The sequence below is a fragment of the Elgaria multicarinata genome, chromosome 8 (genome assembly GCF_023053635.1).
Source record: "Elgaria multicarinata webbii isolate HBS135686 ecotype San Diego chromosome 8, rElgMul1.1.pri, whole genome shotgun sequence".
Taxonomy (NCBI): domain Eukaryota; kingdom Metazoa; phylum Chordata; class Lepidosauria; order Squamata; family Anguidae; genus Elgaria; species Elgaria multicarinata.
Genome location: NC_086178.1, coordinates 112,835,007 through 112,857,711, shown reverse-complemented (window position 1 = coordinate 112,857,711; position 22,705 = coordinate 112,835,007). Strand labels below are relative to the sequence as shown.

Genomic DNA, 22,705 nt, shown 5'->3' with positions numbered 1-22,705 from the left:
CCCAATTCAGCAAGGGCGATCTTAAGAAACAAACTCTGATTCATGACTCACCCCCTGCATTGGGTCTCACATATTTAGCACCTCAAACTGCAAAAGGTGAGCCTGTACTTTACCTAAGCCATACCTGCACAACTGGTAAGCGCGGTTAGAGCTGATAGCACCAATTGCCCTTTGCAAAGTCACCCCTTTCACCTCCAGTGGGAGAGGGTCTGCTCAGTAGGGAAATTGATGTGCACTGCTACTGTATAGAATTGCGCACCCTGCTATACAGGAATCTCTGCCGCAGAGCTATTGTCATTGCATTTGGTTCTACATTTTTGTTTTAAGTGGTAGATAACTTCAGAGAGCAAGTCTGGATTTCTTGCATGGCTTTCTGTTGGGCAGGGGCCATAGCTCAGTGGTGCATTACATGCTTTGTATGCAGAAGGTCCCAGGATCAATCTCTGGCATCGCAAGGGAGGGCTGGAGAGCAGCACTGCCTCAAAAGCTGGAGAGCTGCCACCAGTCACGATAGACAATACTTAGCTAGGTGGACCAGTGCTCTATCGCAATATAAGGCAGCTTCCTATAGTCCTGTGTCTTCATTCTGTGATAAAGATATTCAAAAGCAACAGCTCATTTCTTGGGCGGGCTGGAGCAATGTGGCGTGTGTTTCGTGGAGGAGTGGTCCCCCAGTTTTCCAATTGTTCAGCACATTTTGGATTTTATGTAGAAATTAGGTAACATGTCCTCTAAAAATAATGCTCCAGTTATTAGTCTTTGTTTTGGAGTTGGTTGCTGCCGTTAAATCTAGCATCCCTCCTCCTTTAGGTAGTGTTTGTGCTTAGATTTAAATATCTCACCCCAGCTGTAGGTTCCTTGATACCAATAATATACATGTATGTGTTCCTTTATTTTATTTTTTACTTGTACCCGGCCTTTCGAACAAAAATGGCACCCAAGCCAGCTTACAAACACCAACAAACTAGATAAAAACAATTATTTATTTATTACATTTTTATACCGCCCAATACCCGAAGCTCTCTGGGCGGTTCACAAAAATTAAAACCATAATAAAACAACCAACAGTCTAAAAACACAACTACAAAATACAATATAAAAAGCACAACCAGGATAAAACCATGCAGCAGAAGTTGATATAAGATTAAAATACAGAATTAAAACATTAAAATTTAAATGTAAGTTAAAATTAGTTAGAATACTGAGAGAATAAAAAGGTCTTCAGCTGGTGACAAAAGGAATACAGTGTAGGCACCAGGTGGACCTCTCTGGGGAGCTCATTCCATAGCCGGGGTGCCACAGCAGAGAAAGCCCTCCTCCTAGTAGCCACCTGCCTCACTTCCTTTAGATGACCTTAAGGTCCGGGCAGGTACATATGGGAGGAGGCGTTCCTTCAAATAACCTGGCCCCAAACCGTTTAGGGCTTTGAAAGTTAATACCAGCACTTTGAATCGGGCCCAGACCTGGACTGGCAGCCAATGAAGTTGTAAAAGGACTGGTGTAATGTGATCTCGTCGGCCAGTCCCTGTTAGTAAACGGGCTGCCCTGTTTTGTACCAGCTGAAGTTTCTGGAGCATTTTCAAAGGCAGCCCCACGTATAATGCATTGTAGTAATCCAAACGAGATTATGCAATAATACAATAATAAAGCAAATGCATTAAACACAATTGCAAACATGTCACTAACAGAATAAAAACAGCCTCCAACACAACATACCCACCTACACACCAGAGGAAGGACAGCAGAGAGGCGGACCTCTCTGCGCAGGGGATGGTGGTCGTATCTGTAAAGGAAACCACACTCAGCCAAACCGGCTGCCCACTGGATTTTGCACAGATCTTGGAATAAAGCACACAGCTCTCAATTTGAAAGGGTTAAGCCCAATCCTTTATTGAAATAGGAAGGGTAAGAGGCAAGCATTTACATCAGATTAGCTACTAAAATGGATACATCAATCCCGAACCCCATACCAGCAAACTAAAACATTGTTACAGAATATACTTCCCCGCAGCCAGGTGTCCTTCAGCTCAGGCCCTGGCCTCAGATTTGGTAGACTTTTTAAGGCCCCTCATTTCTACTCCTCCCCCTCCCTTCGGAAGGGCCAGTTTCTCTTTTACAGTTGCAAATTGCCCCAAGGTCACTGCTCTCGCCTCAACGGAGCCAGGAGATGGCTTCCCGCCTACGGCCAGGTGGAGAGATAAGCGGTACTTCTGCAATTCTATAACAGACAATGAACAAGAATGAATTGCTAAAAACAGTAATTCTGAGTACGCTTAACCCCTTCCTTACACCTTCCCCCTTAAGATGGCTTTTCTAAAAAAAAAAATCTCATGCTAAAACCCCTTTTTTACCACTTAACTTCCCCCCTCCCCTCGGTTGAAGCTCTGGGATAGTCCATCAGCCACCACATTCTCTCTGCCCTTAATGTGGGAGATTGTAAACTCAAAGTCTTGTAACGCCAAGCTCCAGTGCAATAGTTTTTGGTTGGTGTTCTTCACCCTGGCTAACCAGCACAAGGGAGAATGGTCAGTTTGGATAGTAAAGGCTCTTCCCCAGAGATACGGTCTTAGCTTGCCCAGGGCCCAAACAATAGCCAAGCATTCTTTCTCAATGGTTGCTAACGCCCTTTCTCTCGGCAGCAACTTTTTGCTGACAAATGCCACCGGTTGCTGTAGCCCCCCAGCTCCTTTCTGCAGTAACACCGTGCCCAAGCCTGCCTCCGAGGTGTCCGTCTGCACCATAAACGGCTGGTCAAAATCAGGGGCTTTCAAGACCGGAGCACGCTGCAACCGCTCTTTCAGCTTCTGAAACGCCTGCTGGCAAGCTCTAGTCCAGTTAACCCTCTTTCTACACAACTCTCTCAAGGGGGCGGCCAGCTGACTAAAATTTGGCACAAATCTCCAGTAATAGCCAGCTAGCCCCAGAAAGGACTGCACTAGTTTCTTGGTTTGGGGAATCGGCCACTGCCTAATGGCCTCCACTTTAGCGGCCATCGGCTTCAGCGCCCCCCTCCCCAATTTATGCCCTAAGTAAGTCACCTCTCCTCGCCCAAACTGACATTTGGAAGCCTTCACGGTCAACCCCGCTTCCCGCAGACGGCCCAGCACTTGCCCCAGATGTTCTAGATGTTGTTCCCACGTGTCGCTAAACACGGCCACGTCATCCAAATAAACGCACGCGAACGCTCCTAAGCCGTCTAGGACCCGATCCATTAACCTCTGGAAGCAAGCTGGAGCTGACGAGAGCCCAAAAGGAAGAACTCAAAATTGGTAGTGCCCCCGCGGAGTAGAGAAGGCGGACTTGGCAGCCGCGTCCTCATCCAGCGGCACTTGCCAGTATCCCTTAGTCAAGTCTAACGTCGATATGAACTGCGCTTTTCCTAGTGTCTCAATCAAATCATCAGTACAGGGCATGGGGTAAGCCTCTACGGTGGTCACACTGTTCAACTTCCTAAAATCAACGCAGAAACGGACCGAACCGTCCTTCTTGGCCACGAGCACGAGGGGGGAGGACCAGGGGCTCTGACTTTTTTCAATCACCCCCATAGCTAACATTTCCTCCACTTTTTTATTCACCACCTCTAGCTGTTTCCCGTTTAACCGGTGAGGTGGGGTATGTATCGGGGGGTGCTTCCCGGTATTTATGGAGTGCCTAGTCAAAGACGTTCTCCCGGGCAACCCCGAGAACAATTCCCTAAACTCTCCGAGCCGCTGCCGCAACTGCCTCCCTTGCAGGGCGCTCAGCTCCCCGGGAACTTGAATTTCTTCCACCCCCTCCATGTGCCGATAACTCGCCAGGACATCCAACCCGGCCCCATCTCCTCCTTCCTCGCTGCCTACTTGTCCAATGTGCACTCCGCGTTCCCGAAACGGCTTCATCATATTTACATGAAAAAGTTTTGCCCGCCGTTGTTTGTCTACATCCCGCAACAAATAGTTCACTTCGTTCAACTTTTTCTCCACCACCAAGGGTCCTTCCCAACGCACCGCCAATTTCTCGGGCTTTACAGGCTTCAAAACTAACACCTTGTCACCTACTTGAAACACTCGCCGCCTGGCTTGCCGATCATACCAACGTTTCTGACTTTGCTGAGCCTGCTCTAAATTCTCCTGGGAGGCTTCTCCTACCTCTATTAGCAAATTCTGCAAGTTTTGCATATACTCCACCACCGACACCGGAGTGGGAGAGGCACCCTCCTCCCATCGCTCCCGCAACAGCTTCAAGGGTCCTCTCAACTCCCTCCCAAACACCAATTCGTTCGCTGAGAACCCAAGGCTATCGCTTTTGGTGTCCCGGGCGGCAAAGAGAAGGTAGGGCAGGGCCTGATCCCAGTCGGCTGTGTGCTTCACCGCATATGCCTTTAACATTTCCCCCAGAGTTTGATTAAACCGTTCCACCAGCCCATTCCCTTCATGATGATACGCCGCCGCCACACACTGTTGCACCCCGGCCAATCGCCACAGCTCCTTCAGTAGGGTTGACATGAAATTTCCTCCTTGGTCATGCACCAAGGTTTTAGGGACCCCCACCCAGGTGAATATAGACATCAAGGCCTTGGCTACCTGGGGAGCTGAAATAACTGCCAATGGAACCACCTCTGCATATCGCGTGGCATAATCTACCATGGTTAAAATGTACTTTTTTCCTCCCCGTGTAGCAGCCTTAAAAGGGCCCAGAATATCCACCCCCACCTTTTCAAAGGGTACTTCTGTAATTAAGGACGGGTGCAGGGGGGCCTTCGGGTGATCTCGAGGGTAGCCCACCCGCTGACAGACTTCGCAAGAATTACAAAAGTTCTTTACATCTTGCACCACCCCCGGCCAGTAAAAGTCCCGACTCACCCGCTCCAGTGTGCGGCGGATTCCCAAATGCCCCCCCCCACAATCGCTCATGTGCTGCTTCCAATACTTTTTCCCGTTCTCCTTTGGGTACCACTAGCTGTTTTCGTTCCACTCCCCCTCTTCCCTTCGGTGAGAACCTGCGGTACAACCTGCCTCGTTCCCACACGAAAGTAGCTTTTCCCATCTTTCCTCTCTCTCCCGCAGGACCTCCCGCAGCCTCCCGACACTCTTGCAACGAGGGATCCTGTTGCACCTCCTTAAGGAATTCGGGGTTAACCTCCTCCCCTTTTTCCCCTTCTCCCTGTGTCGGGTCTTCGGAACCCACCAAGGCTTCCTCCTTCCCAGGGGGATCCTTCCGCTCACGGGCCGCCTTCCCCCGGGTTGTGACTGCTAGCTGAGTTACTTTAAAACACAAGTCATTGCCCAAGAGGAAAGCAGGCCCTTCCTTATGCGTAAGGATAACTAGCTCCCCTTTCAACCCCTGATATTCCAACTTCACTCAGGCCAGCAGCGCTTCGAAGGGCGGCGCCCCATAAGGGGTCACCTTGATAGTTCGGCCCTCCAAACTCTGTCCAGGCTTCAATAGTCCTACATGGGCCGAGCTTAAATCCGCACCGGTATCTCTTTGAAGCCGAATCGTCTTCCCATTGACCACCACACACTCACAGAATTTGCGACGACTCCACCTGAGCTGCGCCGGAGTCACCAGCCGCATGGAAACCGCATTCGCCGGCTCAGGGCTTCCAGACACCGTAGTGGCCTGGGCTACTCCTGTTGACGCTGCCCGCATGTGCTCCCACTCCAAATCGGTCGCCTCGCCTCCGCTGTCATCACTCCAGTTGGACCCGGGTGAGGATGGTGCCGCCGTTGCCCCAGCCGCTCATACTCCGGGTGACGGTTTTGCCCCTACGGCTGGTGACTTAGCGGCCAATTTGGGGCATTCTCTCTTCATGTGCCCCGGCTCCTTGCAGTAGAAACACCCGCCGCTGGAGGTTCCGCCTGCCGCTGCTACTCCGCCTTTCTCTCGCCGCTCCTTGGCCAGCCACACGGGCTTCTTCTCCACTGGACTCGCTCTAGCCCGCCCCTCCGGCAACCTCGACGCCCCGCCAGCTCCCTTCCGCTCAAATGCCTGAAGCCGGTCTGCCATCTTAGCTGCCTCCATCACGGTCCTGGGATTCTTCTCTCCGACCCAGGCATCGAACTTCTCCGGGAACTGCCGATACAATTGTTCTTTAGCCACCAGATTCTTTGCTCCTCTCAAATCTCGCACCCCCTCCGCTTCCATCCAGGCATCCATGGCGATCACCATCCTGGTGGCAAAGGCGGAAAAAGTTTCTTTCGGATTCTTGGTCAAACGGCGAAACTTTTGTCGGCAGTGCTCTGCTGTTAAGGCAAACTGTTCTTTGGCCAAGTTTTTGAAATACAGGTAGCTATTACGCAGCTCCCGTGGGATGGTAGCCACCATTTCCCGCAAAGTTCCCATAATCTGCGGCCTCAGCAGACTCATTCTCTGGGCCACCGGCACCCCCATCTCATCACACGTATCCTCGAACAGGGCCAGAAACGCTCCCACATCGTCTCCCTCTTGGAACACGGGGAATGCCCTTCTATCGATCCGGGGACCGGGGTTTCCTCCTCTCTCCATCAGCTGTAGCTGCCGGGCCATCACCTCCATGCAGTCAGCATACATCCTCCGCATCCTCTGCCCCTCCGTTTCTCCGCCATTTCCTGCTCTGGACCTGCTTCCGTCAGCCTCTCCCGGCTGGCGAGGGGTCCCTGCCGGCGGAGCTCCGGCTAACCGAGAACCTTGTTCTCCCCGACCATCCTGTCCTGGTCCTCCAGCTGCCAACGCTGAGGTTGCCGGCTGCCGCACGGCCTACACCCCCGAAGTGTCCTCTTCCAGCCTCACCGCCGGGAGCAACATCCTTGGAACATCCTCCAGCTCCGCTTTCTCCTCTGATTGCCAGAGCTGCGTCACATATTTCTTCCAAGCCCTCCCCACGGAACCGGGTGTCCACTGCTTTTCCCACTCAATCGTGGTCAGCCTGGACTCTCCCTCCGCTTCTTCCTGAGGGTTTTCTCCTAGAACCTCTGCTCCTGGAGCTTCCGCTCCCTGACTCTGAGCTAACTCTTCTTCTCCCAGGGATATCCCCTGAAACATCCTGGCTGGACTATCTTTTGCTGGTTTAGGGCTCAGTTTCCTTTTTCTCCTGCTCTCTCTTTTTTTTTTTAATATTTTTTTTCTACATTAATTAAACATACAACATTACAATAATAAAAAATAAAAAAAATCAAACATCTGCTACATACATATTGAATAAACGTTGAGTACATATATGTTGAATAGTTATTACCTAAAAATTATCATACTACAACATAATCATTCTTAACACAAAAGTGCACCCCCCACCTCGGGATCTATTCCTGATTCCAAAATCTTATCGTTTCTTCTACTGGCGGTTTCCCACTTCCCTTAGTAAACACAAATATTAGGAACTGTTTCCAGATTCCCTCAAACTCATTTATTTTAGTTACGCCTTTTCTCCACTTAATATTACAAGTCAGTTTATCATTAATAGCTATATCCCATACTTCTTTATACCATTCTTCAATAAAATATTCCCCTTGAATCTTCCAGTTCCTAGCTACCATCAATCGTGATGCAGTCAGCAAACTCGATATCAACTCTTTAGTTTCTTTTCCACATTTTAAATCTTCAAATAGTGACAGTAATGCAATCTTTGGTGTTTGTTCTATTTTCATTCCCACTATTTCTTCAATTTCTAAAAACACCATCTTCCATAATCTTTGTACATATCTGCATTCCCACCACATATGTAAATACGTTCCTTTTTCCGGACATCCTCTCCAACAATTTGCTGAATGCTGATCATTTATCTTATTCAATCTTATCGGGGTTAGGTACCACCTCCACAAAATTTTAAAATAATTCTCCTTTATTTTCACTGACATATTTCTCAACACTCTTTGTTTCCATAGTCCCTCCCATCTCTGTCGCCCTATTTGTACCTTCAAATCTGTCTCCCATACCATTTTCCCTGAGTTATCCCTTAACTCCTTTTCTAACAATATTTTATATATTTCGCTCATTAACCCTTTTAAAACTATACTACCTCCTTTACCTTTTTCCTTATTTACTATTAACTCTTCAAACTTCGTCATCCCTCTGCAAACTCTATTGTCTTTAATCCACTTTTTATTCCATTGTTCTAATTGCCCATACTCTAACCAAGATAATTTTTTCTCCTTTAACAAATTTTCCATATCTTCTCTTGTTTTTATATCTCTTAACCAATCCTTTAATTTCATTTTATTTTTCTCTTTTAATATTTTACATAATCTACCCTTCAGATCCTCTGGGAAATTCTTTAACATTATTACCGGTGCTAAGGGAGAGTTGCTCGGAAGCAGCTTCCCTTTAAATTTACTCCAAATTTCCCAATGAGTCCTCAGGAGTGGATTATCTATACTTCCAACCCACTTTCTCCCTCCTTCCTTAAAAAAGACATTTTCCAAACTCATCTCTACATTACTTGTAGTTTTTTCCTCCATCCAATATAAATCTCCTACTCCTATAATTGCTTCTACAATGTGTCTTAATCTATTTGCTACATAGTATAATTTTATATTTGGGAGACCCAATCCACCCTTTTTTTTGCTTAGATACCAATTATTCTTATTTACCCTCGCTTTCTTTTCTCCATTACAATATTTATTAATAATATTTTGCCAACTTTTTATCTCAGTTTCTGAATTTTTTATTGGTAACATCCTAAACACAAAATTAATTTTAGCTAAAATCTTCATTTTTACTAATGCTATTCTTCCAAACCAAGATAAATTTAATCTTTTATATTTTTTCAATTTTTCTAATACCTCTTTCTTTAACCTCATTAAATTCTCCTTTTCTAAATTCTCTAGGTTTTTTGTAAGTTTAATTCCCAAATATTTAATCTCCTCCTTAACTCTCATTTCTATTCCTTTATGTTCCCATTCCTTTTCTTCTTTCTTAGTATAGTTAAACAACATCATCTCTGATTTAGACCAATTTATTCTTAACCCTGTAACTTCTTCAAATTCCCTCAATTGATATTTAATTCTTTCTATTTTTCTTATTGGGTTCTTAATAGTCAATAAGGTGTCATCCGCAAACATATTCAACTTTATTTCCCTTACCTCTCCAATTCCTTCTATCTCTTCATCATCCCTTAATGCATTCGCCAATACTTCCATAACCATTACAAACAGGACCGGCGAGAGCGGACATCCTTGTCTTGTACCTCTGGCTAGTCGTATCTTTTCAGTGAGTCCATCGTTTACCACCACTACAGCTGTATTTTGGGAATATAGCTGTTCTATTATATTTTTAAATTTATTTCCAAATCCCATTTTATCTAGAATAATCTTTAATGCCTGCCAGCTCACACAATCAAAAGCCTTAAAAATATCCAATGCCAAAATTCCTGCCTTGGTATTTGACTTTTTTATTACATTTATTGCATTTAAAACTCTTCCCACTAAACTATGCATCTGCCTTCCTGCCACAAATCCGCATTGATCCTCTCCTATATATTCTGATATAAATTTATTTAACCGTTTAGCCATAATAGATGAAAAAAAAATTGGCATCCTGATTTATTAGTGATATAGGTCTATAAGAATCAGGACTAGTCAAATCTTTATCTGGTTTTGGAATTAATATTATCAATGAAAGTTCCCATGAATCAGGTATCTTCTCTCCTAATAATATAGCATTATAAAGTTTCACTAATTTCGGGACTAAAAATTCTTTAAAAGCTTTATAATATTCTGATCCTAAACCATCTGCTCCCGGTGATTTACCAACTTTCAAATTATCAATTACGTCTTCAACTTCTCTTTGAGTTATTACCTTCTCCATTTGCTCTTTATGTACTGTTTTTATTCTCTTCCTTATAAACCTTCCAATATATTCCTCCACCTTCTCTTGTTGAATTTCTTTACCCTTATATAATTCCTGATAAAATTTCTGAAATTTTTTTATTTTATCTTTCATTGTATGACAATAATTCCCTCGATTATCCTTCAATGCTTCTATCCCATTTCTCCCTTTTTCTTTTTGTGTGAGTCTGGCAAGCAATCTAGAATTCTTATTGCTATTTTCAAAATATTCCCTTTTCATATATATTAATTTTTTTTGAACCTCCTCTAAGTTTAAATTTTCTAATTGTTTCTTCTTAGCTTGTATTTCTACTAATTTATATTTATTTTTACCTTGCCAATATTCTTCCTCCAAACTTCTAATTTCTGTCTCTAGCTTTTCCTGCTCAGCATGTTGTTGTCTTTTTAAACTGCACATTTCTCTAATACAAATTCCTCTTACTACAGCCTTCATGGTGTCCGAAACGACTGACCCAACTGTTCCTCTCTTTTCATTAATTTCCCATGACTCCGACAATTCCTTCTGAATTTTTTCTACCACTTTATTATATTTCAATATTTTTGTATTCAATTTCCATCTATACGCCTCTTTATAGTTCTTCTTAACTGCAAATTCTAGACTTAACAAAGCGTGATCAGTTACCTTTATTACCCCCATTTCCATTTTACAAATCTTCATTGCAAAATCTTTTGAGACAAAAATATAATCTATCCTGGAGTATGTATGATGAAGTGGGGAAAAATATGAAAACCCAGGCTTAACCCCGTTGAGTAAACGCCAAGAATCTAAATAATCATTTTCTTTTACTAATTTATTCAAGATAGTTATATTATTCCTCTTTTCAACCTTAGTGGGGTTCGACCTGTCCCATCTATTATCCATAACCATGTTAAAATCCCCAGCTAAAATAACATACCCCTCCTTAAATTCTTCTATTTCTTTAAATAATTTTATAAAAAACTCTCTATGTCTCTCATTTGGGGCATACACATTAATTAACGTATATACCTTTCCTTCAATTTTACCTTTTATCATAAGATATCTACCACTATCATCCTTTTTTATATCTTCTAATATGAATCCACTTTTTTTCGAAATCAAAGTGGCCACTCCATTTTTTTTGAAGTCCCTAACGACTTTTCATAATAAACTAGCCATTTTAATTTTATCATATTCACATTCTCGAAGCCTTGATGTGTTTCTTGCAACATTATGATATCAGATCCTTCTTTATTAAACATTTGTTCTATTCTCCTCCTTTTCACGACTGCCCCCAAACCTTTAACATTGAGTGTTGATACTTTTATCTTTTTATCCATATTCACCCTTTTGGAGTCTCTTTCGATCCCTTGTGCTCTGAAACTCAAATTTACACACATAAAAACACAAACTCCATACTACAACCCCCAATCCCCTTACTCTAACCCCTGCCCTCCTCCCTTCCCCCCTCCCCTCCCCCCAACTCTTCCCCCCCACATCCCCGTGAGTCTAGTAATCCAGCCATCTATTTTAGAGGGAGGGGGGGAGGCAGTGCTGCGCCTGGCTGACAAGGTTTCTATGTTTAACATTTCTATCTGCAATTATCTCATAATACAATTAACAATTCTGTTACACCCCAGATGTCCCAGCCTCATCCCCCCACCTGTTCCAGTCACACCTGCTTCCTCAAACAGACCCAAGCTCTTCAACAACTCTTTACCCTGATCCAGTGAGGTTACTCTGTATTCCCCCCCTCCATGTGTAAATCTTAGAAAAATAGGATAACCCCACGAATATGTGATTTTTTTCTTCACTAGTATTTCAGTTATTGGCTTGATACTGCGTCTCCAATTCAATGTATGCTGAGAGAGATCATTATAAATTTGCACTGATTTGCCTTTATACTGCAGCTAGGCCATAGATCTCAATTCCTTCATGACTTGCTCTTTTTTATAATAATTACCAAATTTCACCAAAATGTCTCTAATCCCTTTATAATTTTGCCCCCCCCCCACTCTGTGGATTCGATCAAAATCAGATTCATCAATTTGCAAATCAGGCATCAACTCTTTAAACCAATTCAAGATTATTTCTCTCAACTCCTCTCCTTGTGTTTGCTTTAAATGTTTTATTCGAATTGATGACCGACGAGATTGATCCTCCAGAGCTATCAGCCTTAATTCATAATCTTTAAACTGGACATTTGTTGATTTTTCAAAAGCCTCTTGCTTCTTTTGGTTCAAATCCGCTCTTGCCTCAAGATCATCAATGGCCTTAGAGTTCTGCGACGTCTTATCTGCCAGCACACGCATCTGTTGCTTAAAAGTCTCCATCTGCTGATCCATTTTTTAAAAAATGATTGTGGTATTTTCTGCAATAGCAGCTCTGATTTCTGCTATTGAGGGTGGCTGACTGCCAGATGTTTTTCCCCCTTCAGCCATGTTTTCTTCTCTAGTTGGGTCTGTGTCTAAAAGAGCTGTGTCTGTCTCTTCCTGTTCTCCTTCTGCAACTGAACCTTCCAGGTGGGCGAGATTATGATTACTTGGGCGTTTTTTCTGAACACTTAACTTCTGCAACTCTTTTTTAATCCTCCTTTTGATGTGCGACATAGGGCGTAAATCTTTAACTCCGGCTCCCTTTCTTAACAGTTTATTTATTAGCTTGTCTTCTGTGTATTAATCGCTCTTTCTTCTCGGGGGGGGGGAATTATATCAGATATCAAAACAGCATTCACTAGAGGGGACCAAAACAAGCCATAAACAATCCAAAAGTGCCATAAACACTTCGCCTCCTCACTGAACGCTGCTATCTCTCCACTACCGATCACCCCCCCCCCCTTCTCCTGCTCTCCTTAACTTGCCAGCATTTATTCCTCCAGATCTGTGTCGAATCCCACCGCTGCCACCATGTAAAGGAAACCACACTCAGCCAAACCGGCTGCCCACTGGATTTTGCACAGATCTTGGAATAAAGCACACAGCTCTCAATTTGAAAGGGTTAAGCCCAATCCTTTATTGAAATAGGAAGGGTAAGAGGCAAGCATTTACATCAGATTAGCTACTAAAATAGATACATCAACCCCGAACCCCATACCAGCAAACTAAAACATTTGTTATAGAATATACTTCCCCGCAGCCAGGTGTCCTTCAGCTCAGGCCCTGGCCTCAGATTTGGTAGACTTTTTAAGGCCCCTCATTTCTACTCCTCCCCCTCCCTTCGGAAGGGCCAGTTTCTCTTTTACAGTTGCAAATTGCCCCAAGGTCACTGCTCTCGCCTCAACGGAGCCAGGAGATGGCTTCCCGCCTACGGCCAGGTGGAGAGATAAGCGGTACTTCTGCAATTCTATAACAGACAATGAACAAGAATGAATTGCTAAAAACAGTAATTCTGAGTACGCTTAACCCCTTCCTTACAGTATCCAGCTGGTAATATTTTATTTACTTACTTGTTTACTGGTCCACAGCAAGGCTTCTGATGATTTACAAAACATACACTAAAATAGAAGAATGAAACAAACTGAACAATAAACCCAGTAAATACTATATAAGAAATAAATACAGATAACAGGACAAATAGTATAAGACAGAAGGCAGTATCCACATGGGCCATTCTGCAAGCAGGGGCCAACGCCCGTGCAACAGTAATTTAGTGCTTCCTTTAAGAAGCTCCCAAACAAGTAGAAGTGCTAGTTTCTGGATCAGGACAGGTCTGTGGAGCTTCCTTACACAAGCTTTGCCAACCTACCCCATTGGAGAAATTTATTTATTTATTATTGCATTTATATGCTGCCTTTTTCCTCCAAGGAACCCAAGGCAGCTTACATAATCCTCCTCCTCCTCTCCACTTTATCCTCACAACAACAACCCTGTGAGGTGGGTTGGGCTGAGAGTCTGTGACTGGCCCAAAGTCACCCAGTGGGTTTCCATGGCCAAGTGGGGACTAGAACCTGGATCCCCTGACTCCCAGTCTGTCACTCTAGCCACTACACCACACTGGCTCTCCTGTTTCCACTCATTTCTGGACCCTAGAGGAGGAGCTAAATCTTTGTTGCACGTGTGGGTACTGCTTGCAGAAAGGAATCGGCGGTGGCTCCCCGCTTGCACAATGACCTGCTTGGATACTGTACACAGACTGCAGCTAAAAGCTTAATTCAGTTAAGAGCTCCATAGTTTCCACCTATTGTTTGAAGTCAGTAGGAAGGGTGTCCATTGAATCTTCCAGAATAAGGGTGGCGGGTGGGGAGGCAAAGGCATAGCTGGGGAATTACAAATGTTCTCAACATTAAGGCTACTGTCTGCTACAGTTCAGTAGGGGCATTTGCTAGAGAGTCTCCTTGGCGTCCAGTATTGTTTGCCTTTGGGAGCTGTATTCCCCCCTCTGAAGAGGATTCCTGCAGCAGGGGCATGCTGTATGCAGATTTACATAGAAGGCATGTCTATACCATGCCTTAACCCAGGGATCACCCCAGGATCATCCCTGTGCGTCCACATGATGCACACGGGCAGGGAGGGATGATTCCTCCATTTCCCCGGGAAAACCGGGATGGCTTTTACCCTGGTTTTTCCCACGGTCTCGGAATCATCCCGAGACTGCAGGAGGTATGGGCGGAGGTATGTCCCGGTTTCATCCTGGCTCCTCGTGAGTAAATGCAAGGAGCTGGGAACCAGGCACAGGTCACGGAGCTCTTCAAGCGCTCTGTGCCCATCGAGGGTGGGGAGGGGAGACGGGGCTTTTGTTTTGTTTTTTTACTTACTTTTTCGCTGGGGTGCAGGTGCGCTCCAGCTCCTTCTCTTTAAAAAAAAAATGGTGGGCGCGACTTCCTCCTTCCTCCCGGGACATTGTGCACCGCGTGTGGACTGAGGGGAAGGATCTCACGATCAGCATATTGCGAGATCCTTCCTCCTCCACCAGGAGGTGTAGACATGCCCAGAGCTTATCTTTGTTTCTGTGGGGCTTTAATGGGAGCTCTGGTTTCGGATCTCAAACATGCTGTGACTGTTCTGCCTGCAGCATCAGTATGGCATCCCTATGAAGTCCGTGCAGCATGTATTTATTTACTATATTTATAGCCTACCTTTATTCCACCATGAAACTTAAGGCAGCACACATGAAGTCCCCAAGTGGTCTCATATCCATAACCATACCTGCTTAGCTTCAGCAAACTTGTCCTAGAACCATAGATGCTCAAAATAGATTGTTGGCAGAAATCATTACTATATACATTGTATGTTTTTAAGGCAGGCTGCTGTGCTTTTTAAATGACAGATTGAACTCATGCAATTATTTTATTCTGCTCCCTTTTCAATTAGAACACAGATCGAACAAAGGACTGGTACAAGACAATGTTCAAACAAATCCACAGGCTGACAAAAGGTACTGTTCATTTACCTCATTTCCCCCCCCCCCCCCCCGCAAAGTCCTACATACAGATAATTTGAAGTGGAAAACCTAAATGGATGTTTTTTAAAGTATTGCCCAAGTTCTAAGAATATCAAAAGAAAATCTAAATAGACTTAGGGACAAACTAGACATGCAGTTAAATGCATGTAAGCATTTAACGTGCCTGGTCTTTGTTCATTAAATAGCAATTGCCAGGGAAGGGTGATCAGGATTGGGACTACAGCATGTGGGGAGGGGGGGCTTTATGCCTTTCCCCACAATGCCAAAGTCCTAAAGGAAATCCTTCCTCCCCTGAAGCTGCTATTAGCCCTGAGGTGGAAACTTCCATTAGCACTGGGGCTAATACGCAGTGTGGAGAGGAGTCATTTTCATTGGGATGACGGCATGGTGGGAAAAGTTTAAAGTCCTGCACCGTGGTCTTAATTCTGATCACTGTCCTTCCCCCACTCTGTGACTACTATTTAAAGAATAAAAATCAGGCACATTAAATACTTGCACGCATTTCATGTCATGTATAGTTTCCTCTATGGACTACATATATATTGACATCATACAAGCACATTTTTAACATATATTTTCTCTAATGGTTAAGAAACTGATGAGAAGATATGCAATGGCATTTGGATTGCAGTTGCTTTGATACATCTGTTGCAACCCTGTTGTGTTAGTAGAGCTTCCTCTCTGTGAAAGAGGCATGTTTCAGCTTCGTGGGGCCAAGAGAGAGAGTAATATGTCTTCCTCCTTTCTTAGTCCTCTGAAACTTTATCACTGGACAAATGGGACGTTTTCAGTATATTCTGTAGCCAGAAACTGCTGGGTATTACATCATCTGCTACGAGATGTCGTTGAGGCATTTAGGAGCTGGACCTTTATTTCTCTCTTCTCACGCTACTGATGTCAGCTTTCACCAACCCCTTCTCCCTTTAAGCTGCTGTCAGCATGCACCACTTTGCACCCCCTCCCCCTTCTCTCAATACCCAGTGGTGTATCAGCAGGAGATCTGGTGGGAGATAAAAGGAGAAGTGAACTACCAGCTCAGGAGCTCTGGTAGGTGAGTTGGACCACCCTCGAATAGAAGTTGAAAGCACATAGTTGTATATGTCTGGCCAAGGTGTGCAGCATAATGCTAAGTGTATATTACCTGCACTTTTGTGGGGTGTCAACATAAAATGCATTTCTCAACATCTGTATCTGAGAAGATTCTTGCTGATTTATCCATCTCTCCCTTCCTCTTTGTTCTTTCCCCCAAATGTGCTCTTTCTGCACAGACCCACCTGAAGAAAACCCTTATTGCCCTACCTACAAATTCCCTGAACTTCCTGATATCCAGCCCCAAACCAAAGGTACCACAAGCTTAGCAAGAGTATCTGTTGTTCTGTGTTTGACTTAACCATACTGTTATCTACCACACTAGACTGTGGTATTAATTAGGCTGACCACATGAAAAGGAGGACAGGGCTCCTGCATCTTTAATGGTTGTATAGAAAAGGGAATTTCAGAAGGTGTCATTTGTATGCTTATAGCACCTGGTGAAATTCCCTTTTCATCACAACGGTTAAAGCTGCAGGAGCACTGCCCTCTTTTGTATCTGGTCACTCTAGTATAGCTCCTGCAGCTTTAACTGTTGTGATGAGGGAATTTCACCAGGTGCTGCATGCATATAAATGACCCCTGCTGAAATTCCCCTTTCTATACAATTGAAAAAGATACAAGAGCCTTGTCCTCCTTTCCATATGGTCACCCTATATTAGTATAATGCCTGTCCTTTTAGTATGGTTGGATGTTGAATGATATTTAGTATACCTCCTCTTTGTGTGATGTGTACAGAGACAGAATACTTCCCAACTAATTATTCTGAGTTGAATACAATGTTATTCTACCTTAAGTCTCATTCATTTCAACATATCAGCTCTAAATAGGACTGACATTGGATACAACCCTCATATCTTGAGAGCATGATGTAATATTACTGTATTATCAAAGTAGGCAGCAGAAAGGTAATGGTGATCAGAAATTGGGAAGTTAAATGTTTCCTCCACTTCACTGTGGCTGCTGTCCAACCCCACTGCTTTTTTCTGCTGCAGAAGAAAACCCTTATTCTCCTACCTACCAGTTTCCTGTGTCTACTCCTAGCCCTAAATCTGAAGGTAAATAGTCAAGGTCCATCAACTTTTCCTTTTGCAAAGATGCTACTGCTCTGTCTTTAATTTTCCAACCAGAAGTTCTGTAGTTTTCAGCTGCCCTTTGCTTCCTCCTAATTACTTCCTGCCAGTTAACTGTTGCCTTGACTATTGGATGCCTTTCTTGGCTTGCCTTTGCTTTTTCAGCTTTTTAATAACCTCCTGACTAATGGTGTGGAACTAATGTTGAGCTTGATTTTGTGTGCGTCATCCAAGGTACCAACCCATGTATCTTCAGGGATTACTTAGCATGTAGAAACCAATCCACCAATTACAAGCTTCATTAAATGGAATAGTACTGGACTTAGAATCATAGAATCATAGAATAGTAGAGTTGGAAGGGCCTAAAAGGCCATCGAGTCCAACCCCCTGCTCAATGCTGGAATCCACCCTAAAGCATCCCTTACAGATAGTTGTCCAGCTGCCTCTTGAAGGCCTCTAGTGTGGGAGAGCCCACAATCTCCCTAGGTAACTGGTTCCATTGTTGTACTGCTCTAACAGTCAGGAAGTTTTCCCTGATGTCCAGCCAGAATTTGGCTTCCTGTAACTGGAACCCATTATTCTGTGTCCTGCACTTTGGGAGGATCAAGAAGAGATCCTGGCCCTCCTCTGAGTGACCACCTTTTAAGTATTTGAAGAGTGCTATCATGTCTCCCCTCAATCTTCTCTTCTCCAGGCTAAACATGCCCAGTTGTTTCAGTCTCTCCTCATAGGGCTTTGTTTCCAGATCCTTGATCATCCTGGTTGCTACTTAGTCCACAAACCAGGATGTGAATTGTTACAAACTTGGATAAATAATATTGAATATGATTTTTAGCACATTATATACCCCCAATAAATGGAAATAGGTAGACTTGCAACAATTTGACAATTTTGTGTGTAATCACAATTTATATAGCATACCCAGGACAAGTCCTAATAAGGTAAAGAAGAACGGACAAGACTCAGACCTGGTTCAAGTGACATGACACCATGGTTATCACCTGCCTCCTTTTCTAAAAATGTCCTGCGTCTGGGGAGGGGGATTTTGGCATGAAAACAGGAGGGGGATAACCATGGTCCCAAATTTGGGTGGGGTGGGGGGCATACTTATCCGGAGGTCACCCCTGTGTGCAGGACACGGAATAATGGACTCAAGTTACAGGAAGCCAGATTCCAGCTGGATATCAGGAAAAATATCCTGACTGTTAGAGCAGTACAACAATGGAACCAATGACCTAGGGAGGTCATGGGCTCTTCCACACTAGAGGCATTCAAGATGCAGCTGGACACTGGACAGCCATCTGTCAGGTATGCTGTACCATGGATTCCTGCATTGAGCAGGGGGTTGGACTCGATGGCCTTGTAGGCCCCTTCCAACTCTACTATTCTATGATTTTATGTAGTCAATCTCGTAGTCATTCATAGATGTGCCAGAAAGATGAATGGGCTGTGACAAGCAGCCAAAGAATGTTCAAGAAAGAAAATAGAGAAACCCTCGGCCACTTCTTCTTGCCTTACACATGGTCCAGCTGCTGTGGTTGTTATCTGCCGTTAGCTCTGCTGCTTTGCTCTGTTGTTTCTTAATTATTGGTTTGCCTTTAGCTAATTCTTCTCATGGTCACATACAAAAACCACACAAATAAAATCCAAAATCCACATAAAAACAAATGGAATAATAAAACAATTAAAACCAGCAATCATTTAAAAGCAACAGTGGCTAAAAGAGGCATCAGAAGATGATCTAAAGATATCAAATACAAAATTATTAAAAATCCAGCACTGAAGCAAAGAGGTTGCAGGCGAACCTCTCTGAGGAAGGGATTCCATAACAGGAGTGGGAGGTCTGTTCCTGAGTGGCTCAGCATGCGCGGGCACCCAGAGCAGGCTTCAGAGGATAATCTCGGAGTTTGAGTAGGGATGTCTGAGGAATCCATTTGGTGGGGGAGATTGGTGGGTTTTCACTGGCTTACCCCATTGCACTCTGGCTCACTTATCTGTGAGATGGCCCTAATGGCTGCACGGTGAGTTGGGCCTGGTCAATGATTTTTCAGGAGGGGTGTTATTTGTGCAGATCATGATGTGCATAAAATGGTAGCCATAAATAGTGCAATTTGTGCATAATTGCCTGCATAAATTGTGAACCGCCCAGAGAGCTTTGGCTATTGGGCGGTATAAAAATGTAATAAATAGAATAAATAAATAATAATAAATAAATAAATAAAATTTGCACAAATTAGACAATTTATGCCCACAATTTTGTGCAAATTGCACTATTTATGGCCACCATTTTGTGCACATCATGATTTGTGCAATTTTTTTTTAAAAAAGGAAGTTCCTGGGTTTTGGAAACGAACCCATTGCTTGGCTCACTTATGCAAGCTGAGTCAGGGGCACTGCAGGGATCCTTCAGGCCTCAAAAGGGCCAGATTTCCTAGTGACAGAGGACTTTAGGGTTGAGTAGGAATTTATGGAAAGAGAAACTCTTTCAGATACTGTGGCCCCAACTTATGAAGTATTTTATAGGTTGAATTGAGCTTGGAAACAAATTGGGAGCCAGTGAAGATGCTACAATACTGGCATAATGTGATCTTAGTTCTCAGTTCCAAGCAACCATATTTTGTACTCCTGTTTTGACACCATATTCAAGGGTAGCCATACTTTTTGCAGTTTGTGGTAGTTCAAAAGCTTTCTGTGGGATGCATAGCTCTAATTCCTTCTTCATTTCTATGTAAATTAGATATTATTGCCACAGGGGTGCCATGCTTGACAGTGTCGTCTGTTGAAACAAAGCATTGGGCTGGACAAAATTGTATGCCGTTTTATAGAAGACATTGCCCTGAGGGCTTGGGTATATGGCTTCGGGTAGTCCAAAGCTGATTGTGGGTGCACACAGACCCAGTTGCTGATGCATTTCTACATATATTAGATATCATTGGCATGGCTGCGGGATGGCTGACACTGTCTTGCATCCAGATTAATGCAAAGGGCTTGATGCAATAATATGCTATTTCATAGAGGCCATACTCCTCCTGAAGGTTTGGATGTATGGTTTTTGATGACCCAACTCACACCTTCAGTTGCTCATTCATTTATACATAAGTGGCTGTTACTAGCATGGGGCCCATGTTTGACAGAGGTTGATGTGGTGGTATGTCTGCTTGTGGAAGATACTGTACTGTGTACTGTACCCAGTGTGCGGCCGCTGTAAAGAAGGCAAACTCCATGTTAGGCATTATAAGAAAAGGAATTGAGAATAAAACGGCCAGTATCCTACTGCCTTTATGCAAATCTATGGTGCGACCACACTTAGAATACTGTGTACAGTTACGGTCACCACACCTAAAAAAGGATATGATAGAGCGGGAAAAAGTGCAGAAAAGAGCAACTAAAATGATTAAGGGGCTAAAATGATTAAGGGGATGTAACCTTCCTATGAGGGAAGGTTACATCAACTCGGATTGTTTAGCTCGGAAAAAAGGAGGCTAAGGGGAGACCTGATAGAGTTGTACAAAATTATGCATGGTATGGAGAATGTGGATAGGGAGACATTTTTCTCCCTCTCTCAAAATACTAGAACCCTGTGGGGTCATCCCATGAAGCTGATTGGTGGGAGATCCAGGACAAATAAAAGGAAGCACTTCTTCACACAGTGCATAGTTAAATTATGGAACTCCCTACCACAAGATGTAGAGATGGCCACCAATTTGGATGGCTTTAAAAGGGGGTTGGATAAATTCCTGGAGGCGAAGGCTATCCATGGCTACTAGCTCTGATGGCTGTGTGCTATCTCCAGTATTTGAGGCAGGAAGCCTGTGTGCACCAGTTGCTGGGGAACATGGGTGGGAGGGTGCTGTTGCACCATGTCTTGCTTGATGGTCCCTGGCTGATGGCTGGTTGGCCACTGTATGAACAGAGTGCCGGACTAGATGGACCCTCGGTCTGATCCAGCATCAGGGTGCTTCTTATGTTCTTATGTACTGGAGATGTGAGTGACCATACAAAGCAGAGTGCATCTTATATTCCCCACTGCTTGTGCTGTCTCAAGCAAGTTGTTTCACTTTGACATGGCCAACCTTGGGTAAGATATATAAATGGAAAGAAAATCCCTTTTTGATACAACTGTTAAAGATACAGGAGCCCTGTCCTCCTTTTCATATGGTCACCCTAGGAAAGGCTACTGAAATTTGTTGAAGGAGATGGCTACTGACATGACTGGATTTTGGATCAGGCTCTTAGTGACAATTTATACATATTTTAGAATGTATTTAATGTTTAATGATGCTTTTATACTGTAGAATCTTCATTATCCATTTCACTGTCGGTAAACATCTGCCTCCTCCCTTAATTGCCTGCATTTCTAATTATCACAACGTTTAAAAGCAGGGATGAGTAAACCACAGGCCTGTATAAACCAGCAAGGCCTCCCCATCCGGCTTGCAGAGGCTCTGGTGGAGGGCCCTCCCTCTTCTTGACACCCTGCCCCTCAGAGAAGGGAAAGCCGATCTACAGATGGGAAAAGAGGCCAGGTTGCTCTCCCTTCTCTCTGCACAGAAAAAGGAGCAGCCCTTTCTCAGTGTACAGAGAGAACAGAACAATATGCCCATGCAGAACAACCTGTTGTTCGCATTCCTTTCTGTGCAGGGATGCAAGAGATGCACCTTTTTCTGTGCACAGCGAGGCATGTGTATGAATGGAGAATGTGTGTGTGTGTGTGAACAGAGCGTGCAAATGAGACTGAGTGAGCTCACTACAGGCAGGCAGACCCTGAAATGCCTCTAGGGAAGGAGCAGGGCCTTCTCTGCTGTGGCACCCTGGCTGTGGAATGAGCTCCCTAAGGAGGTTCGCTTGGCACCTACATTATATGCTTTTAGACGCCAGGTGAAGACCTCCCAGCATTTTAACAGTCTATAAATAAATTTTAACTGGATGTTTTAAATTTGTAATTTTGCATTGCTGCTGTTTTTATCTGGTTGAGCTTTTATATTGTATTTTATATTATGGTTTTATACTAATTTTTGTGAACCGCCCAGAAAGCTCCGGCTATTGGGCGGTATAGAAATGTAATAAATAAATAAATAAATTCCAATGCAGCGTTTGGGTCAAGAAGGGTTCCCCTCTCCCAATATATAGAAACTAGTTTTCCCCCTAAACTGGCTATTACCAGTATACCCTCTACCTGGTTATTAGTATGGTGTGAGGCTTCACACAACTTCCCTATATCTGCATCCTGTGGAGGACTGAGAAGAATTTATTTTTTACATATCTATAGTCAAAGCCCTGTGAGCGGGTTCAGAAAAATTAAAACCCTAAAACACAATATGATAAAACATAATGTAAAATTATGTAATTCGAGTTACGTCACTCTTACCTGGTAGTCATGG

At 43.9% G+C, this 22,705-nt stretch overlaps 1 protein-coding gene across 1 annotated transcript in view; it reads left to right on the top strand.

Annotated features, from left to right (window-relative positions):
• SORBS1 (sorbin and SH3 domain containing 1) overlaps positions 1-22,705 on the top strand; it is a 213,393-nt gene that overhangs the window by 97,618 nt on the left and 93,070 nt on the right. Inside the window, exons 10-12 of the mRNA XM_063133194.1 lie at positions 15,072-15,135; positions 16,431-16,505; positions 17,247-17,309. Coding sequence (XP_062989264.1) covers positions 15,072-15,135; positions 16,431-16,505; positions 17,247-17,309 — 202 coding nt within the window. The remainder of the gene's footprint in view (positions 1-15,071; positions 15,136-16,430; positions 16,506-17,246; positions 17,310-22,705) is intronic.